Source organism: Oryza sativa, chromosome 6 (assembly GCF_034140825.1).
Source record: "Oryza sativa Japonica Group chromosome 6, ASM3414082v1".
Classification (NCBI taxonomy): domain Eukaryota; kingdom Viridiplantae; phylum Streptophyta; class Magnoliopsida; order Poales; family Poaceae; genus Oryza; species Oryza sativa.
Window position 1 is genome coordinate 30,204,480 of NC_089040.1, and position 19,717 is coordinate 30,224,196.

Sequence of the window (19,717 nt, forward strand, 5' to 3'; positions counted from 1 at the left end):
CATTCTGCTTCAACAACTTCAAATATTTCGGTTTAGACGAGTTGGGCAACAACATCAACTCTCCTCCAATTATTTGTCTTCACGGTTGGCCTACTACGCAACTGCCGATAGAGGATCTCATCGTTATCATCGGCTGCTACATCGCTATTGACTGGATCACCGACATCGTCATCTTCATCAACATCTTGTCAAGCCTCATCAACATAGCCTACTCTGCTGCCGTTGATGGGAAACTTCGTCATCATAGTCGGCTATCTCTGTTGCCGCTAATCATCATTACCGTCGGATGCGTTTGTCGCCGCCGATTATTTTCTTCATCTTCATGATTGGTGGATTTCGCCATCACCGTTGATGCGCGTCTACGTCTTCATCGTCGGTTTGCTTTTGTCACCACCGACTGTTCTTTCGTTGTTGTTGGGCGCCTACATCCTCACTGCTAGCTGACCTGACTGTTGCCGACTGGTTTCTTCGCCTCCATGGTTATGCAACTTCATTACATTTGATTGGTGGCATCTTTACTACCACTGACATCTTCCGTTACTTCTGATGAGCAATTTCGTCTTCATGTTGGTCATTTCATCTCCATGCCGACTGCGTCAGCTATTGCCAATAGACAATTTTGACTATGACAGAAGGACAAGCTATATGCTCAGGGGCTCATCAACTCAAGCGTGAGGATTATATCTCCAATTTGGACTTGTTCCGGATACATTCCACATGGATTCATAGTCATGAGTCTATTTTCTATGCTCAAAGACTGGACCAATTATTATTCCCCGTAAGGGCTATCAACCGAATACTTGCGCCAGTCGGGATTCAATTATTATATATATTTTGGAGTATCTCATAAGGGATAATCACTCAGATCAGAAGCTATTCATATGAGCTACACCTGGTCTATATCACCCGGAAGATTTATTACTCGAGAGCATGTTACATGCGTCATCCTTTAAAGGGTGTCGAAGGCATATTTTTTGGTCTAGGCCTAATATGTCTGCAGCCCATATTTTCAGGTGTGGCCTGTCACGTTCTTTTAGGGACTTAGGCACTTTTTGCTTAGGCCAAAGTGCGCGTGATCAAGTGCCCAATACCTTAAAATCCTTTTATACCGCAGTTACTCAACTTTTTAGGAGTTGGTACAATGCATCTTAAAAGGTGTCAAACAGTAAAGCTTTATATAGCTGCCCCGCTGACTTTTTAATATAGTCATGGTGCTGTTTGGGTTTTTAAGCAATTGATTGGATACAATATCGTTGCTTTTTGCCACGTAAGTGTGCATTTTTATTGACCAATATTATGGCTTAGGCTGATTATATATTGTGGTCATTTTTCAGGCGGTTGGTAAATCCTTTATGAGTTTATTTACTCGGATTTTATACCACATATGCCATATATTTCCAGGTGTGGTGGAACCATGTGTCTTCTAGGGACTTAAGCACATCTGTTAAAGCAGTATGCGCATGGCGTATGCCCAATACTTTGGAAATTTCTTTATTCACAACATACAAGCTTTTTTATAGCTGTTTTGCTATGTGAATTTTCAATAATGTAGCCAACTTTAGGTTACACTCATCATGTTTTACAAAGCAGTCGGTATATCACTCGGATCATGTTATTCAGGGATTTACACCGCATATGCTACATATTTATATCAAGTCGCTTGGTTAACTATAATTATCGAAGCCACTCGGTTGGTTGGATTATTTATTCCTTGACTATATGCTTGGTTTGTTCACTTAACCGCATAGTCGAGGGCTACACCTATTAGGTGCATCTAGTCGATGCACCTGACTTTATTTTTCAGCCCTCCACAGTCTTCAGATTTGGTAAAAGTACTCGGGAGACCATGGCAAAGATGATTGAAGTACTCGGCTTTGGAATAATCTAGTTCGGGAGAAGATTATCTTTTTGACTGTGAAGGTCTCAGGGGCTACTGTGGAGATTATGGGTACCCCATACCCACACGGCATGGTTATCCGACTAGTAATAGGGGATAACATATATGTATGGAATATGTAACAGATCATGACTTGGGTATTACGTTTCCTTTTATATTATGGAGCGGCCTAAAGTCCTGATTTGATAATATTGTAAAGTAGATTTAGGAAGCCGATACCGTGTTGGTTAAGGTTTCTATCTTGTAATCCTGCCCCCCATCCTATATAAGGTGGGCAGGAGGCCCTCTAGGGGGCATGAGCACATATGATCGTTAGATCTATACTACACCCGGCGGATTCAAATCCCCAAACAGGAGTAGGGTATTACCTCTCATTGAGAGGGCCTGAACCTGTCTAAATCCTTTGTCTCCACATCCATCCACTTTTAGGTCTCGTGCGCTACCCCGTTTTATTATTGCCGAAATCATGTTTCGACAGAATTAATCATCATCGGTTTGTAACTTTTTAATTCACACACGATCTCTAATTTTGCACTTAATCAAGCATGCAACTCAAACAATTGAGCATACAAGAAGTCTCTGTCGAAAATGCAGTCACTTGTTAAAAGAAACTATGTGCCTTGAAATGTTCAGAGGGGTAAAAATTAATTGACGGGAATCGAATCCTACCTGGAGACACGTATGCCTTGCAATGAAATTAATCAAAAAAAATACGAAGTGTTATCGTTTATCTCTGAAGATCATGAAAGCGACAGAATTTATAACCATTAGTCAAGGTGAATTTGCTTGCTAATTACTTATCACCGGCCATATCTAACAGAAGTTGACATATCATAAAACATAATAAAAATATACATTAAAACATTATATAAATTATGTTGGATGATAATTTAACATGTTTGTATTTAAAAAGCTCTTAAATTATAAAAACTATAAAGATATAGCATATTTGTATGATGTTTAAATGTGATGATTGTTAGTGGATGATGATGTGGCATCTTGTTACTCCCTCCGTCCCATAAAAATTGCATTTCTAGCTCCAAGGTTTTGTCCCACAAAAATTGTATTTCTAGCCATGTGGGGCCCAACTAATTGATTCATCTATATAAGTTTCCTTCCATCCCACATAATTTGGGCTGCTAATGCTTGTAATTTTATTAAGTATGCTAATTATATGGGTTAATTCTCTCAAACTTCCTTTTAATCATTTGTATATATGGAATGTGTGCATGCAGTGCGTTTATTAAATAAGGTTATTGTGGTCATTTTCCAATCCTACTATTTTGTCCTAAATTAGCTAGAAATATAATTTTTATGGGACGGAGGTAGTAGTGGATGATGATGTGGCATCTTTACATGTTAAGCTTAAGGAGTTAGTAGGGGATAATTTTATAGGAAGATAGGATATCATTTTGCATGCATGCATGGCAATGTTCCCAGCATTTCACGCCAACTTCCCACACATTGCAAATGGGGGCTCACTTTATATATAGCAAATTAAAAGGCAAAATCAAGAAGAACTTAATTAATACCAAGGAATGACACGGCAGTGTGCAAATTAAGAAGAAGATAATTGCATCTCTGTGTTAACTAAAAGTAACTGTGAACAAGAGTAAATCTGCATGCTTAGGAAATCATCAAGGGGAAGATATAATGTAGTACTGGCTTGTACTCCATTAAGGGGAGTAGTAATTACAATTACAAGCATGGAATTAACACGAGGCAGAGCATATGCTATTGGAGTATCTATCAATATGGTTTGTTGTGGATGTGGATAAGACCCCAGTTATGCAAAACTGGTTCATCGCCTGTGTCCCAAATCAATTTAATAATTGATTAAACAGAGCAAATTTTAGCTTGCAGATAAGACGAACCATCTTGATTTGGAGTATCCATCAATATGGTTTGTTGTGGATGTGGATAAGACCCCAGTTATGCTAAACTGGTTCATCATATGTGTGTGCCAAATCAATTTAATAATTGATTAAACAGAGCAAATTTTAGCTTGCAGATAAGATGATACTTCTTGATTATGGAAACAGCTAACAACCCATCGTCTAGCTTATTAGAGAAATATAAACCAAAAATAACATATTTGCAAAATAAATAATTTATAAATAAAAAACTTCTATGTACTTTCTCGTAACGATCTAAAAGTAAACTTAAAACTAAATCAGGATGAGAATACCCTGTGACCAACTTTTAATTTGAAGTTGAAAATTTTAATTTTTACTATAAGCATAAATACAAGCGAAAAGATAGCCCGTGAGCTATAGCGTGCTGTTCACTCAGCCGCTACAGCTAACCTAAGGTAGTACTGTAAGGTGAGAGAGTATGGGCAATAAGCCAATAATGCATGCAGCTAGCAAGCATAGCATGACAAAAAGATGAGATAAAGCTAAGCTAAGCTTAAAGCTAATAGTAATAGCTAAGGTTAGCTGAAACGTACGTGTTGCCGTGCATGCAGCTCGCCTGTGTGTCTCTGGTGCCCCCGTCGCCCTCGCTGCCCCCGACACGTCTCCCCCTCTCCACGCGTCGCCGTCGTCTTCCTCCTCCCCTCGCCGTGGTGGCTATATACACCGCCGCGGCGATCACCTTGCCTCCTTCTGTCTGTCGATCTGTCCGTCGTCGACGACGTCTCGATCGATCGGTGGTGGTGGTGGTGGTGGCCATGAGTCTCGTTTGAGAGGTGAGCCGCCGGCCGGGCCATTGATGAGAGCGGCGGCGTCGTCCGGGCGACGCGATGTCCGTTGTGGCGGCTGCGGCGGCGGCGGTGGCGGTGGCGCCGCCGTCGTCGCCGTACGGGATGTGCGGCGGTGGTGGTGGGGGTGGTGGGGCGAGGAAGAGGAAGGACGTGGTGCAGCAGCTGGAGGATCTGGCTGGTGGGGTAGTGGGGGATGATGGCGGCGGCGGCGGCGGCGGCGGCGACGTCGTGCACGGGCTGTTCGTGCTGGAGACGGTCGAGGAGAAGGCGGAGGAGGAGGAGGAGGAGCGGTCCTCCATTGGCGCCGACTCCGAGGATGAACAGGATGATGGTGAGGAGGAGGTGGAGAGCAAGGCGTCGTCGGCGGCGGTGGCGGCCGAGACGTGTCGGAGGAAGACGAAGACGAAGTGCGGCGGCGGCGGCGGTGGCGCGCTCGCCTGCCTCGACGCCCTCGACGACGCGCTCCCAATCAAGCAAGCATTGTTTCTTCGATCGAATTGGTCAATTAGCTAGCTGTATCTCTCGCGCTAATGGTGGATGGGTGCAGGAGGGGGCTGTCCAACTTCTTCTCCGGCAAGTCGAGGTCGTTCGCCAACCTGCAGGACGTGGCCGCCGCCGGCGCAACCACGGCGAGCCTCGCCAAGCCGGAGAACCCATTCAACAAGCGCCGCCGCATCCTCCGCTGCTCCTCCATCCGCCGCGTCTCCTCCACCTCCCTCACCGCGCTCCCGCCCTTCCTGCCGCCGCACCACCATCCACCGCCGCCCGACGACGGCGGCGGCGGCGGCGGCAATGGCTGAGGACAACGACGAGGAGGAGGAGGAGGAGGATGAAATGATGAAAAGAATCAAATTCAGTGAGGACAAATTAATTAAGCAGAGATGGATAATATGGATGGATCCCTTTTGTAATAGTTTGGGATCTCATCTCATCAAATCAACCATCAAAAATACCTTATATTAGTGCTTAGGTTTCTTGATTTCTTCTTCTCTTATATTAGCTGCATGCCAATCCTACCTATGAACAAACTCACTGTTAATTAGTTGCATAATTGCATTGACCAAGAGATGAGAGCATCATATCATGCACCAAATACACTTATGGAGAACTCCTATTGAACAATGTTTAATTCTTGGTGCATATATATGCCATGTATGTATCCTACTAATTCCTAACTAGCTAGTGCCTTTGATCTCATTGGGCTAACCTTCAATTTTGTTCAATAGCAATAACCTTCTGTCAATATAGCTGCAGGAGGCATGCAGAGATGAATTAATCAAGACCCAATTAGTCATCCCAATCTGTTCTTTGCACTTATCTCATCTGCATAATGCATATGCAATTGTTTCATGTATATAAGTACTCCTAGTTAGGGACCAACAACCACACTTGTAACCACCTTGTGTGCATCCATCCATGAATGAACAATACTATCATCAGCATGATGACTTCTTTTTTTTTTTTTCTGTTTTGCTAAAGATCAGAAGCAAAGCCAAACTGATTCTTCCTGCTGGTTGGTGCCCATATTGTACCTTATTAGGAGTAATTTAATCTCCATTTCATCATCTTATCTTTTCTTGGCCATCAGGGGAACACACTAGCTACTATACCTACACATCGGCCATACTGGGGACAGGACGTTCAGAGGGAGGCTTATCCAAAACGCCTTTACAAGACGTGGACGCCGCAACTGATCGTGATCGGTGACCAGGTTCAGCGGAGAGCTTATCTAGTATAGCGCTTAGTACTAATCGACCAGGTTTTGCTCAATAATTAGCATGGATTTGACGCGAAAACACTCAGAATTTCTTATGATTTTGGAAAAGAATTACTAATTCATCTTAAAATATAACAACTTTTAGTTATTACTGGATATACATTTATCTAGTTTTATAGCCAAAGATGTTTACTTCCTCTGTCTTATAAAAAAATCAAAGTAGTACTAGATATCTAGATTTAGGGCCCCTTTGAATCACAGGAATGAGAAAACATAGGAATAGGAAAAACGCAGGTTTTTGATAGGAATGTAAGTGTAAAATAGGTGATTGCAAAACACAGGAAAAACACAGGAATAGTCGTTTGATTGAACCGCAGGAAAAACGCAGGAATTAGAGGAGAGATAAAGACTTAAAGGAAAGTTTCCAAGAGGTTTTACCTCAGGTTAGAATTCCTCCAAAATTTGCATGGCATTAGGCAATCCATAGGAATTTCATAGGATTCCATAAGATCCATTCCTTTGATTCAAAGGGCTATATAGGAAAAATTCCTATAGGAAAGAAATCCTCTAAAATTCCTATGAATTTCCTTTGAATCAAAGGGTGCCTTATAGTGTTAGAATATGTTATATTCAATTCTAAATTCGTTTTTCGGACCGAGGAAGTATATTTTAGGATGAAATGCTTATATTTTAGGACTGAGTGAGGGGGTAATTAATTATCTAAGGCTGTGTTTAGTACAGCGCAAAGTTTGAATTTTGGTTGAAATTGGAGATGATGTGACTGAAAAGTTGTGTGTAAACACAGCCTAATTAAATTGGTGTAATTAGGAGGGTCAAAATGTGGTTGGTTGCGAAAGGGATGGGAAAGACAGGGTTGTGAAAAGTGAGGCGAGAGAGGATAAGCTTTGGAGAGGAGATAGATGGAGAGATAATGAGTGAGATCGAAACCAGGGTCACGTCGTTGGACCAGCGCAGCAGCAGTACATGATCTTATCCGTTTCGTTCACTGTCGGTTTAGCTCAAGCTGCAGCCGCTGAGTCATCAGATTATTTATTAGTAATTATTAAGCGAGCGATTGATTTGATTTAATTGGAGGTGTTAGTACGGGTTGGAACGCTGCTAATTGTCTCGGTATTCTGTCTTGGTTCGCGAGAGCGATCGGTAAGTCTCAGTCGGCACGGGTTGTGGTGAGGACGTTTTTCTCTTCCTTTTCTTTCGCCCTTCAGGCACAGGCAGGAGTGCGACCTGCTTGGCACAGCAGAAACGGCAACTTGTGAAGAAATGGTAAGGGCCAAGTTTAATAGTATAGTTAACTACTAGCTTCAATAACTATAATTAATCTAATAGCTTATTCATACAATAGTTATATACTACACTAATAATACATGGTCCCACCTGTTATACACACACTGCGTCTTGGAGTCCGTGCTATAGCGGGCTACAAACGCTGCTCTTCTCTCTCCTTATTTATCTTCTTAAAATATGTTTGCAGCTGGTTTATAGCCTGCTATTGTAACTGCTCTAAACGCGTAGCACTGTTTTCTGTTGGTAGATTCACTGGTTCTGATTCAGCCTTCGGAGGGAACTTGTGATATGATTTTTGTTCAGATCGGTAGATTCGTAATTTGATAGTAACACCAATTAAATGTTCAGATTGGTGCCAGAAGAGTAGACGACGAACAGTGAAATTATCAAGCAACACAACATAAATTGGACGTTGTCTAACGGCTGATAATCTGAGCAAACGCGCTATGCATGATCAGCAACGAAGACTCTGGGCATCTCTTTATTTCCTGCCCTTGCACTTCCAGTCTAGAGGATGATCAAGGGATGGACATGAATCGGCTTCCAACTGTGGGCAGAAGCGCGAATGGAATTGGGAGAATGGTGGCTCACGGCGCGGCAAGGGTTTCAGACCAGCTTACAGGGATGCATGCTTTCTACACTCTTGTGCTGCTTGTCTATTGGATGGTTTGGAAGAAGAGAAATATACGTGTTTTCCAAAGTCAGAGTCAAGCAGCGGGCATCCTCTTTACCTTGATTAAAGAGGAGGTCGTGGTCTGGAAAGAATATGGGGTTTCCAAATATTTAGGAGAGTAGCGCCTTGTTGTATCTTGTTTTCATTTTAGGAAGTTGCTCATATGGCAACATCCATTCACTTCATCATCTTATTGTCGAAGTTTGAACTCTGTAAATGTGTACATACCCCTTTTTTAAGTAAATTTGGTCTGTTTGTCTTAGACTGGCCCGACCAATAAATAGGTGGCTTGCTGGGCCGATGGGCCGACGGTACGCATCTTGGACCAGGAGTACCCAAGGAGCAACCGAGACTTCCCAAATTGAGTAGGCTTCACCTTGGACCGTAAACAGTTTAAGGCTATGTTTAAGAGAGAGCTTATACTTTCTATATACTATTGGTACCCACTAACTTCTAAAACTTAATACGCAAGTATGCCACATCATCACCCACTAGTAATTATTATATAGAGTATCTTAAATCTCATACAAATATGATATATTATTTATAATTTTACTGTTCTTTTAGAACTCAACATGTAAGCACTATCAAATAACCATCTCCACATCATTTTTACATTATTTAAACATATACATCTATCATTTATATAATATATCACATAAATTCATTCACATATCCCACAACAGAGCGCGGGGTATCAACTACTTTCTATAGAAATCTCCAACCCTTTGTCCAGACTTTTATATAGATTTTGAGAAATTATACTTATGTAATTAAAAACTAAATTAGAATCCAGAAACTATAAAATTATATTTCATATTCTCGCCCGTTAGCTTTTCACCACTTAGAATTAGAATTCTAAGCTCAGTTAAACAGGGAATAACCGTATAAAGATTTTGGTTTCGGTGGTAAAGATTAGCCATTGAGTATTTAGCTGGTGAGAATTCGAAGAACCTAGTTTCTGCATACTTAGTAGTTTATTTATGGATTCTATTGTTACTAAGTCTCAAAATCTAAAGCGATAATTTAGATTGTTCCAAAGGACTTGGACATTTTAAGAATTTTAAGAGACATTGATTTCTCAAAAAAAAAACAAAGCAATACAAAATAACTTATGAGTAAAAATATAGAAATATACTATATTGTGCATTTAAGAGAAAGGGAAATAAGAAGATTGAAAACATACATAAAACAAGATGAGTCATTAGCACATAATTAATTAATTATTAATTATTTTAAATTTTAAAAACAAATTAAAATAATTTTCTAAAACAACTTTTCTATAGAATATTTGTAAAAAAATACACCATCAAGCCATTCGGGATCGTGCATGCAAAAAAACGAGAGATTTCTTCTCCATATCCTCTCCAAACGAACACTCGCATGAATGAAAACCCCCAAACATACTCTAAATTTAAGGTTAAAAAATAAATTTTAGCTAAGGCTGATATATTAACAGGTAGACGATGAGATGCATGTATCCATTTTAGTTATCTCTATATTTTTTTGAAAAAGCTTGAAATAAAATAGACAACATACGATTTTGCATATTTTAATTATCTTTGAAAAGTGACACATAATAATGGTTAGTAGCCTTAGGTTGGATTGGAGAGACATGAGAAAACAAGAACATCGAACAGAGCCAAACCAAATTTCCATCTCTAAAAAAAAAAAACTCGAATTTAAAAATCAAATTTGACAACATCATAAATTCATAAACCAAATTTGACAACATTGCCACGCTAGCAGGTGACTCGCCTCCTCTCTCCGATTCCCACGCCTCTCGCGACTCGTGCGCCGGCGCCGGCGATGGCGATCGCGCAATCCGCGGCCGCGGTATCATCCGCCGCAAGAGCCTCCCGCCCAAGGCCGACCCGCGCCGCGCCGCGCCGCATCGCCGCCTCCGCCTCCTCCGTGGCGCCGCCGGAGCCCGCCGCGCGGCGCCTCGTGGCGGCGTTCGACCCGGCGGTCCCGCTGGCCTCCGCCGTGACGCCGCCGAGCGGGTGGTACACCGACCCGGACTTTCTCCGGCTCGAGCTCGACCGCGTCTTCCTCCGCGGGTGGCAGGCTGTTGGTATATACTCCCGATTTCGCACACTCCCAACCCCCCTCCTCCATTTGTTCTTAGTTTCCGCACGATTGGTTGGTTGCTAGTTGTGTGGTAGTACGATTGTACAAGCGCTGGCAGTGGAGATCGCTTCTAAACCATCGCTAATGGTGGATTTTACTTGAGCTGTATGCCATCAATGGATGACTTGTCTAGAGGGGAATATGTGTGATGTGAGTGAGACTGCGAGTGGGAGTGTGGAAGTTGAGAGCTCGCTTCTCACTTGCTTGAAATGGGGTGAGTTCAGGGGTTCAGGGCCCATGGCTAAACAGGATCAAGGGCTACCAACATCCTTAATGTTGACAGTGGTGTGACTTGTGTAGGTGTTTCAAAAGAGGGATTATCTGGATGGTGGACTTGCATTTGAGACTCCTTGTACAATTGTTGTCCATTAGTAGCTTTGCTCATTTCAATTTTATGTTGAGTTCCAACTTCCTAGGTTTAGTTCTTCATGGAGACACCTTGATTAGCTTTCTGATCCGTTTGTCGTTTATGCTTTTGTAGTAACTTCTCTTCACTGTCATTGCATCATCATCAGTGTATAATTCACTAACTTTTGTGGCCAGTTCAGAAAGAGTGTTGATAGTCACCTTTATCTTCTTACTGAAAGCTTGTTTTGTGCTTCCTTTCATGGTTGTTTTCCAGGCCACATATGGCAAGTCAAGAACCCAAATGACTACTTCACAGGAAGGTGATTTCATCCTTCTGTAGCCAGAATCTTGTAGTGGCTAATGCAAACCATGAAGTTTATTTTTATACGCATAAAGGTGTCGGTCTTATGACATTTCTATATAGCCATCCGCACAGAAAACACTTTAGTCATCATTACCCCCAAATTTCTGTAAAATAAAATCATTTACATTGGATATTCATGATTGTGATAATCTAACAAGTTGATGTAGTAGACTTGGAAATGTAGAATTTGTCATATGTCGGGATGCAAATGGAGAACTCCATGCTTTTCACAACGTGTGTCGCCATCACGCCTCACTCCTTGCATGTGGAAGTGGTCAGAAGACTTGCTTCCAGTGCCCTTATCATGTGAGTTCCTTACGAAACATTTCAATAGGTGGTATGTCCTCATTGTCCTGTGCAGTATTGGATGCTTCCACTATCGAGTGTTGAGGAAACAAATGTAACCAGTAACTTATCTTGAAATGTTGAATTTTGAAGGACAGAAGCCACATACTACTTAAAAATGCTAACTCGATAATGATGTATATGCCCACATGACTTGGGGATTAACATCTTGAACTCTAACATGTGCTCCGGTAGTTCGTCTCACACCTTTTAAGTACCTGGATACTTAAAAGTATGAACTAGGAATAATAAAAAAGAAGCATCACTGCATGCATACTTAACTAGTCTATTTGAATTATTGGGGGTGACAAAGCTTCTGCTTTGTTATTTCAGCAGACACAGGACTTGGTAATAGTATTATTACTTGCATAGTTGCTTATAGTTCTGCCCTCTCTTGAGACAGTAGTCCTACGATTTTGTAGGGCTGGACATATGGACTGGATGGAGTCCTCCTAAAAGCCACACAAATATCAGGAATCAAGAACTTCAACAAAAATGTAAGTCCCAACTTTTTTGAGGATCTTCTATACTTCCTGATTCCACTGCCAGAACTCATGCAGTTATGCTTCTTTCTGGAAACAGGATTTTGGTCTCATTCCTATTAAAGTGGCTACATGGGGGCCTTTTGTATTGGCCAAATTTGATAGTGGTTTCTCTCAAGAAACTGCTGATAACACAGTTGGAGATGAATGGCTGGGTAGTGCTTCGGATCTGCTGAGTAGAAATGGCATTGACACCTCGTTGCCTCATATTTGCAGGCGAGAATATATAATTGAATGTAATTGGAAGGTGCATTATCGATAAACTGTCATGATGATATTTCGATACAAAAAAACTGAAAAATGCAATAAGCTTCTTTTCAGTATATGCTTATACCCATCGGATCCTTCTCTTGCAGGTCTTTTGTGACAACTATCTGGATGGTGGCTATCATGTTCCATATGCGCATGGAACCCTAGCATCTGGTCTACAGCTTCAATCCTACGAAACACATGTATAGTTTGTAAACCCACTTTCTTTCTACTGTTTTTCACTTTTTCCTTTAGTAATAGTTGTTTAAGTATTGGTGACTTGGTGTCGAATAGATGGGTTTTACTAGATCATGTTCTGTTGGATTGTTCTTGTGTAGAAATAATCAGTTTCAATTTTTTTTATTACTTTTTAGGATCTTCACATCTGACACCAATTCCCACCACTGTTCTGATCTACTTTCTTATGACTATTTTGCTCTTTTGGGTGGATTGCTGATTAGCACGTATTTATCTTTTTGCAGACATATGAAAGAGTTAGTGTTCAAAGGTGTGAAAGTGTCCAAGCAGAACAAAATGATTTCGATCGCTTAGGGACAAAAGCTATCTATGCTTTTGTTTATCCAAACTTTATGATTAACAGGTGGCTCCATTATCCTCACGAACTGTTAGTCTGTTACTCTAGCTTCCTAACTGTATTTATCATGCATGCAAAATGTGAAAACTTCCTTGATTTTCAGGTATGGTCCATGGATGGACACTAATCTAGTGGTCCCATTGGATGCAACCAGATGTAAAGTGATATTTGATTATTTCCTTGACAAGTCTCTTATGGTAGAATCTAGTCCATATCTCATTTTTTCCTTTCAATACATATTATGCAGAGAACATATAATCTTATTGCCATCATATGGGGTTGGTAGTTTGAATTGCAAACATGAGTTCCTAATTGCTATATACCATGGTATTTCTTGCTTGTGTTTCGACTTGCATTGCGAACATACTATTTGGTACATCTTTCTAAACCAACTGTCTGCTTTTAACTTGTCAAACAACAAGAGTTAGTAACGTGTACTCATGTACCACTTTTAGTTAACCTGTTTTTGCTTAAGATTATAGTTCATCATAGGCGTACTAAATGGTTTAATGATCTGCAAACATAGTGATGTCTTTGGTTAGATGTTGCTGTTAGCTTCATAATTTACTCAAATTCCCCTCTGAAACAAGTAATGATTTGGTATGTTGCTGTGTGCTGTAATTGTGGTCAATGACTTAATCCACATTGAATATGCAGGACGACCAGAATTTTATTGAGAGCAGCTTAAAAGACAGCGAACAAGTACAGGTATATTACCATAAAACTGATGTTTGGTTGCAAGGTAGTTCAATCTATTGTTGGCAGTAATGACCAAGTTCATATTAAGGCAGACACATTCTTTAAACTTGTGACTACAGGTTCACAGCACTACATCAGTGTAAATTCCATGGTCTTCTAACAGCATTACCCTGATTAAGTTGCTTTCAGATGCACTTCATGCTTTTGTCTTATTAGAGCCATGTCTGAAGGCAGAAACATGATTGCTCTCTATGTCTGATGTTTATATGCTGACTTCTACATCTTTTATACACATCAGCCATGTTGACATCTCATAGATGCATGCTACAATACTATATTTTGTAGACATGCAATATCATAAGCCAGACAAACAAAGCAGAGACTGCACGGTGATAATTTCGCCAGTTGCTGTTGATATTTTAAGTTTATTCCCTGAACATTGTGCGCTCTATCTGCAGATGGAAGACATTGCACTTTGCGAAGGAGTTCAGCGGGGCCTGGAATCACCAGCCTACAGTGTGGGAAGATATGCACCATCAGTGGAGATGGCCATGCACCACTTCCACTGCCTCTTACATGCCAATCTTAGTGGTGACTGGTGAGTGATTTCTATGTGCATATCTGATTGGATTTATGCATCACAAAATTTATGTGCATATCTGCAGTATTTTCATTACTTGTACATTGTAAAGTGAAAACACATAGGAATGTAATCAAACTGGTTCTTCAGTCTTCACATTTTGTCGAAACTTATTTGTTGGCGACTTGGTCTTGAGATTTCTTTGGTTTCAGGCATTTGTTGCTTTGTAGTGGGGCTTGTTGGATGCTGCATGCAGATGGAAGCACCAGGCAGTAAATGTACTGATCTGGTCAACTTCCTCATTTCAGTCCATAGAAGGTTTCCAATCCAAATTGTGTGAAACATGAAGGCATGTAGACCAAGTAGTTTCCAAAATGCTTTCACAGTCTCAGCCAAATCGTACACCATTTGACCCCTCAAACAGACAAACTCATCAACTGTCAACACCTCTAACTGTTTCTACCTGGACTAAAAACGATCTCTCTCGAATTATCTGTTCCTTCGATCCAATCACATGAACCATACAAGAAGAACAGCAGCAAATCAAGATTATAGGGGCATGTTTAGCGTCAATATAACAAAACAACAATTGACTCTCCCAAGTCCCATCAAGTGCTGGACTGGTTGCTGATACCCTCTGAACTGGACTAGCCCCTCTGCTTCAGTCCCTTTTCTTTATCTCAGGAGTCTGGTTGTGTGTGTTTTGCTGCCTCTGTTTTTCTTTTCACTTACTCACAGTCACAGCATCAACCATGAAGCAAAAGAATATTTAATTGAAGCTGTTTGCAATGGTATAGTAATAGAGGCTATTCCTAAATCACAATGCTTTCATGGCACCACTCTTGCTGATCTTGGACTCAAAACTTCCATGTATAGTTCAGACGGATGGTGCATTTTGCTCTACTGACATAGGGAACTGTTCCATTAGGACGATGAGGGAAATCCACAATGAACTGCCTAAAACACAGAAATAACAGGCTTATGACTTATCTTGAATTTTAGGAGCAACTACATTGCATGATGCCTGCAAAATATTTCAAGGATTAATTACAATAGGAGTATATATTTCTTGCTTGCTGAAGACTCCCATTCTTCATCCAATCATCCAACATGTTTAGTTACACCACTGCCATACCTCTTCGTGAGGTGTGGCAGACGAATGAAGTTGTTGACTGCAATATCAACGGATCAAGTATTTACAATGGAGTATAAATGAAAAGAGACCGAAGGTAGATTTTTTTTTCTTATCTAGTTCATTTTAGAAAGTCTTTTTGAGATACTTCTTTTTGTTGACTTTCTGTTTTAGTTTGATCTTCCCCAATATATATTGTTTTCTGGAAACTTCTGATGAAAACCACATGTTTTGAATATAATGTGAAGAGAACCACAACAATTATTTATTGAAGTAATTGGCAGTTTGGTACACTTTACCTGCTTGAAAATCAGAGGATTCAAAAATATGGATGTTTGGTACATGCTGAACAATGTACCTGTCGCTTCCTTGGATCTTCACTATGAACTCCTTTGGCATATCTGTTATAATCATCTCATGGAGTGTCCTAATGTACCTTATGCCTTTCGGTACTTCATTTAGATTCCTTAAACCAACAAGATCTAACTCACGTAGGCACATCATTGATCCATCCTCAATCTCAATCCGGTTGAGATGTTCCATGTCAGCCAATTGCAATAAGTTGAGCTTAGGGAACCACTTTGCATGAAAATTTAACCGTTCCCCATCATATGCTCCGGTGAGCACCAGAACAACTAGATTTAGCATGTAAGAGAAGGATTCAATAGGATCCTTCTTCAGACCAGACCAGTCCAGTTTTAACTCTGTTATTTTCTCTAACTTGGCAAACATTGGTGGGAGCACACCCCCCTCTAATTTTCCTGCCAGCCAGAATACCTTAAGATTTGATAGGGCCTTTAGCATTTTTAAGTTAAGAGTCTCATCCATATCACAAGAGGAAATAAACAACCTGCTGAGGTTAGGCATCTTTGTCAAAGAGTTGCATAACTCTGCGATGTAGCTTTGTTGCACTTTCATTACACACAAACTTCTCATCCGCGTCAAGTTCCCCAGATGTGAAACCAAATCCTTATTTGCTGAAACGGTCTGTAAAGCTTGCAAGTTCTTTAGATGGCAAATATTGCCAGGAATTTTTGTGGCACTTATGCAATCCAATGATCTTTCTTGAAGATCATGGATTACATAGGCATATAAGTTCCGCAAATTAGTTAACAAAGTTATTTCCAACGGCAACTCTTCCACATAGCTGGACCTGATATCTAAAAACTGTAGGTTGATAAGGTTTTTGAATGATGCCGGTATATGTTTCACTTTTGTGTGCGATAAATCTAGATAATGTAAGTTATATAGTTCTGTGACCACACCTGGAACTTGTTCGATATTGGCAAATCTCAGGCACAGAACTCTTAGCAGTCTGAAACGTGATAAAGCATCATAAATCCAAGAAGATGGTTCTCCGATATCAAGCAGAACGAAAGATCGGAGTTTAGAACCTCCTAAATACCTGAGGGACTGAGCGTCCTTTTGGATCCATAAACGGCGGTATTCATGGGCAACTTGGGTTATACCAACATTGTCATATGAAAAAGCAAGCCTCTCCTTCTTAGCAATGATTGAGGCCATCTCTCTCACAAGGTCATGCATACGAAATGTTCTAGCCCTTCCACATGCATTCCTTTCTATGACAGCAAGAAGAGAACGCTGAGTGAGCTCTGTAAGGTAACACTGAGCAACTTCCTCCATTGTTGTTCCATCTCCTCTTTCTTCTACAAGACCTTCCGCAATCCATAACTCAACAAGCATTTTTCTTTTAATCCTGCAGTCTTCAGGAAAGAGGCTGCAATATAGAAAACAACTTCTCAGATAACTTGGGAGATCATTTAAGCTCAGGTTTAGAATATTGGCAATCCAATTGAGCTCTGGATTGTTAGCTAATTGCCAGCCAAGTTGGTTGTAGAACAGTTTCCACTCCTGCTCCTCGAATTCACGGTATGATAGAAGGCTTCCGATGGCTACGATAGCCAGTGGCAATCCTTGACACTTGGTCACAATTTTCTCTGCCCAAGGTCTAAGATTTTCTGGGCACATTTTATCTTCCAATCTACGGAACGCCTTCTTACAGAATAGATGCCATGCTTCAGTATGGGGAAGAGCTTCAAGCTCAACTACACAATTGTGATCTGCTAAGAAAGCAACATCCTTTTTGCGAGTGGTGATCAGTACCCTGCCTCCAAGATTGTTTCTGACAAATGCATAATTCAAGAATAATCAAACATCTTTATCCCATACATCATCCAAGACAATTAGATATTTCCTGCGCTTTAGGTAGATCTGAAGTTCCTCAATTAATTTTATTCGATTCATAGCCTCGACATTACTAGCCAAGTACACCTGTTGGTCCATCAATTGCTTGCTGATTTGCCTTAGCAAGTCTTCAATTTCATAACTCTGGGATAGAGTAATCCAAGCATTGCAAGCAAAGGCCATCATAAATTGTTGGTTTTTAAATATACTGCTTGCTATAGTTGTTTTGCCTACCCCACCCATGCCGAAGATGGACATGACAGATCGATCTTGTCTCTCCTCTAGTACCCACTGTGTCAATCTTCTAGTTACACTAGCATTTCCCACAATTTCAGTGTCGTCAGTTAGATAAGCAGAATCTGATACTGAAAGCTGCCTAGGATACTGACTCATGTTGCTGCTGCTCTTTTCGTCTATGGAAATGCCATACCGATTCCTCATCGCTGATAGCCTCTGAATCCGAGTTTCTACTTGACTTATCTGTCTGGAGATGTTCTGCCAGGCTGCAACATTCTTGGTCTGCTGGAACTTCCTCTTGAAGAAGGTACCTGTATCAATGGCCTGTGCAGCGAGGTAAGCATACTCATCGACGATGTCTTCGACATCATGGGCAACATCTCTAACCTGATCCAACCAGGCATCAAACGTTTTGTCACCAACTTTCTCTGCACTAACCTGACTGATAAATGCTCTCATGATCGTAAATTCACTCTCGATTTGCTTCATGCTGTGCTCAAAATATGTCAAAACTGATGCTGCCTCCACCACCTCTGTGCCCAATTTCACCAAGGCACCTTCTCCCAGGGAGAAAGCGACCTTTCTGAGAACAAGAAATAGGGTATCTGCCATACTTGCTCCACTGCCTAAGAATTATTTACTGTTAGCAGCATATACTGCAACTATATTGTTGAGTAAACTTCCTGATGTCTGCAATCATTTGGAGCAAATTCAAATGAAAGTCACTAATAATAGTATTATTTTTGAGATACAAAAAACAAGTCACGATATCAAAAGGCTTTGCACAAAAGAAAACAGAGGCCATAAACATGGGCAATGATCTCTTACATGTTCCCTGTTATAGAGAAACGCCCCGGGTCTTCCAGCTAGCTCCACAAGGTGGTGGGCTAGATGACCTGGGTTCGAAGCCTCACCACTTCTAATTATTTGATATTAGATCCTTCCCTAATATTCGCGTTTTTTTTCCTGTTATAGATCTTGGTTCCTTTTTTTCCCCTTCTCTGTGGTGATCTTGATTCTTGTATATGGACGACTCAATTTTCTCATATTTCCCCCTGCTCTGAACCTGCCCTGATCCACTGCAGTCAAATGATATTGTCAGCAACTCGTTTTTTCTTTTTTTTTTTGAGAATTGTTAGCAACTCGTTTTTCAAGAGTGGTCATCTATGAAGAAAAGGTAAAAGTTTCTGAAACAAAAAGGAACAGAAGATGAGAAAAGCACAGCAGCAGCAGGCTGCGGCTAGAGCAGAAACAGATTCTGGCTTGCTGTACCTTTCAGTCAGCTGAGAGATGTTGCTAGCAGTAGGGAGTTTGGGTTGGATGAAGAGCAACGAGAAGAGAGAGAGAAATCCACCCAGCAGCCATGGCTCCAGGTTAGATGAGCATCCGAGCTTTGGTCGTAGTGCTGGGGAACTTTGCTTTCTGTTAATACAAGTCCACGAAACTTAGCTGAGGGAAGAAAAGAAAATTTTGTACTACTAGTAGGATGCAGGAGCACAAGTCTACGAAGGTTGCTGACCAAGTAACCATGCACCCACCTATTCTATAAGTTATCATATTTGGGCGTTTTCTTGGCTGGCATTTGGAGTTTTGACTCGTGCAAGTTTGGGTGTAAGAAGCAGGTGACCTCGCTAACTTCTGCTGTAACACGGCGTAGCTCAGCTGAGCGATAGTATATCGTCATCATTAACAGCACAAATAGTAACTCCCTCCACTTTCAAGTATGACATGGTTGATTTGGTGCATGACGTTTAATCAATTTATCTTATTTATTACATAATTTTCTAGACGAATGATCAAATGCCATGTACAAAAGCCCATAATATTGTAGACGAACGATCAAATGCCATGAACAAAAGACTCTGATGTATATTAAAAAAAATCAATAACGCCATATGTTAAAAAACGGAGGTATTATATATCTTCATCATTTACACTGCAGGGCCAACAACCACGGTCCACGAGCTCACGAGACATAACCATAGTTCCTCTCCC

At 40.9% G+C, this 19,717-nt stretch overlaps 2 protein-coding genes, 1 long non-coding RNA gene and 1 pseudogene across 6 annotated transcripts; 3 read left to right on the forward strand and 1 right to left on the reverse strand.

Annotated features, from left to right (window-relative positions):
- Positions 1-3,455: 3,455 nt before the first annotated feature.
- On the forward strand, positions 3,456-6,043 carry LOC9272115 (protein OXIDATIVE STRESS 3 LIKE 6). The gene is made up of 2 exons (XM_015788956.3): positions 3,456-5,074; positions 5,149-6,043. Exons 1-2 carry the CDS (start codon positions 4,641-4,643, stop codon positions 5,399-5,401), a joined length of 687 nt encoding a protein of 228 aa, XP_015644442.1. The 5' UTR covers positions 3,456-4,640; the 3' UTR covers positions 5,402-6,043.
- A 997-nt stretch (positions 6,044-7,040) lies between these two features.
- On the forward strand, positions 7,041-8,558 carry LOC112939277 (uncharacterized). 2 transcript variants are annotated; one of them, XR_003242869.2, is made up of 2 exons: positions 7,041-7,602; positions 7,972-8,558. It is a non-coding gene; the product is annotated as an uncharacterized lncRNA (long non-coding RNA). The 2 variants fall into 2 exon arrangements; XR_010742056.1 differs by having other exon boundaries at positions 7,411-7,602; positions 7,871-8,558.
- Positions 8,559-10,032: 1,474 nt separating this feature from the next.
- LOC9272377 (choline monooxygenase, chloroplastic) lies at positions 10,033-14,317 on the forward strand. 2 transcript variants are annotated; one of them, XM_015787682.3, is made up of 10 exons: positions 10,033-10,370; positions 11,049-11,094; positions 11,306-11,444; positions 11,906-11,980; positions 12,066-12,272; positions 12,382-12,477; positions 12,757-12,875; positions 12,973-13,066; positions 13,527-13,577; positions 14,027-14,317. In XM_015787682.3, exons 1-10 carry the CDS (start codon positions 10,106-10,108, stop codon positions 14,168-14,170), a joined length of 1,236 nt encoding a protein of 411 aa, XP_015643168.1. In that variant the 5' UTR covers positions 10,033-10,105; the 3' UTR covers positions 14,171-14,317. The 2 variants fall into 2 exon arrangements, with proteins under 2 accessions (XP_015643168.1, XP_015643170.1); XM_015787684.3 differs by having other exon boundaries at positions 11,309-11,444.
- LOC107278751 (disease resistance protein RPM1-like) lies at positions 14,152-19,173 on the reverse strand (annotated as a pseudogene). The gene is made up of 2 exons (XR_010742055.1): positions 15,580-19,173; positions 14,152-15,320 (listed from the first exon to the last, which is right to left on the reverse strand). The product of XR_010742055.1 is annotated as a disease resistance protein RPM1-like (transcript).
- Between the last annotated feature and the right edge of the window lie 544 nt (positions 19,174-19,717).

Excerpts from the sequence above, each read along its gene's own strand:
- LOC9272115 (XM_015788956.3), top strand. The coding sequence starts at position 4,641 with ATGTCCGTTGTGGCGGCTGCGGCGGCGGCGGTGGCGGTGGCGCCGCCG. Across the intron at positions 5,075-5,148 it reads GACGACGCGCTCCCAATCAA|GAGGGGGCTGTCCAACTTCT; the intron begins GCAAGCATTGTT and ends GGATGGGTGCAG.
- LOC9272377 (XM_015787682.3), top strand. The coding sequence starts at position 10,106 with ATGGCGATCGCGCAATCCGCGGCCGCGGTATCATCCGCCGCAAGAGCC. Across the intron at positions 11,445-11,905 it reads GCTTCCAGTGCCCTTATCAT|GGCTGGACATATGGACTGGA; the intron begins GTGAGTTCCTTA and ends ACGATTTTGTAG. Across the intron at positions 11,981-12,065 it reads TCAAGAACTTCAACAAAAAT|GATTTTGGTCTCATTCCTAT; the intron begins GTAAGTCCCAAC and ends TTCTGGAAACAG.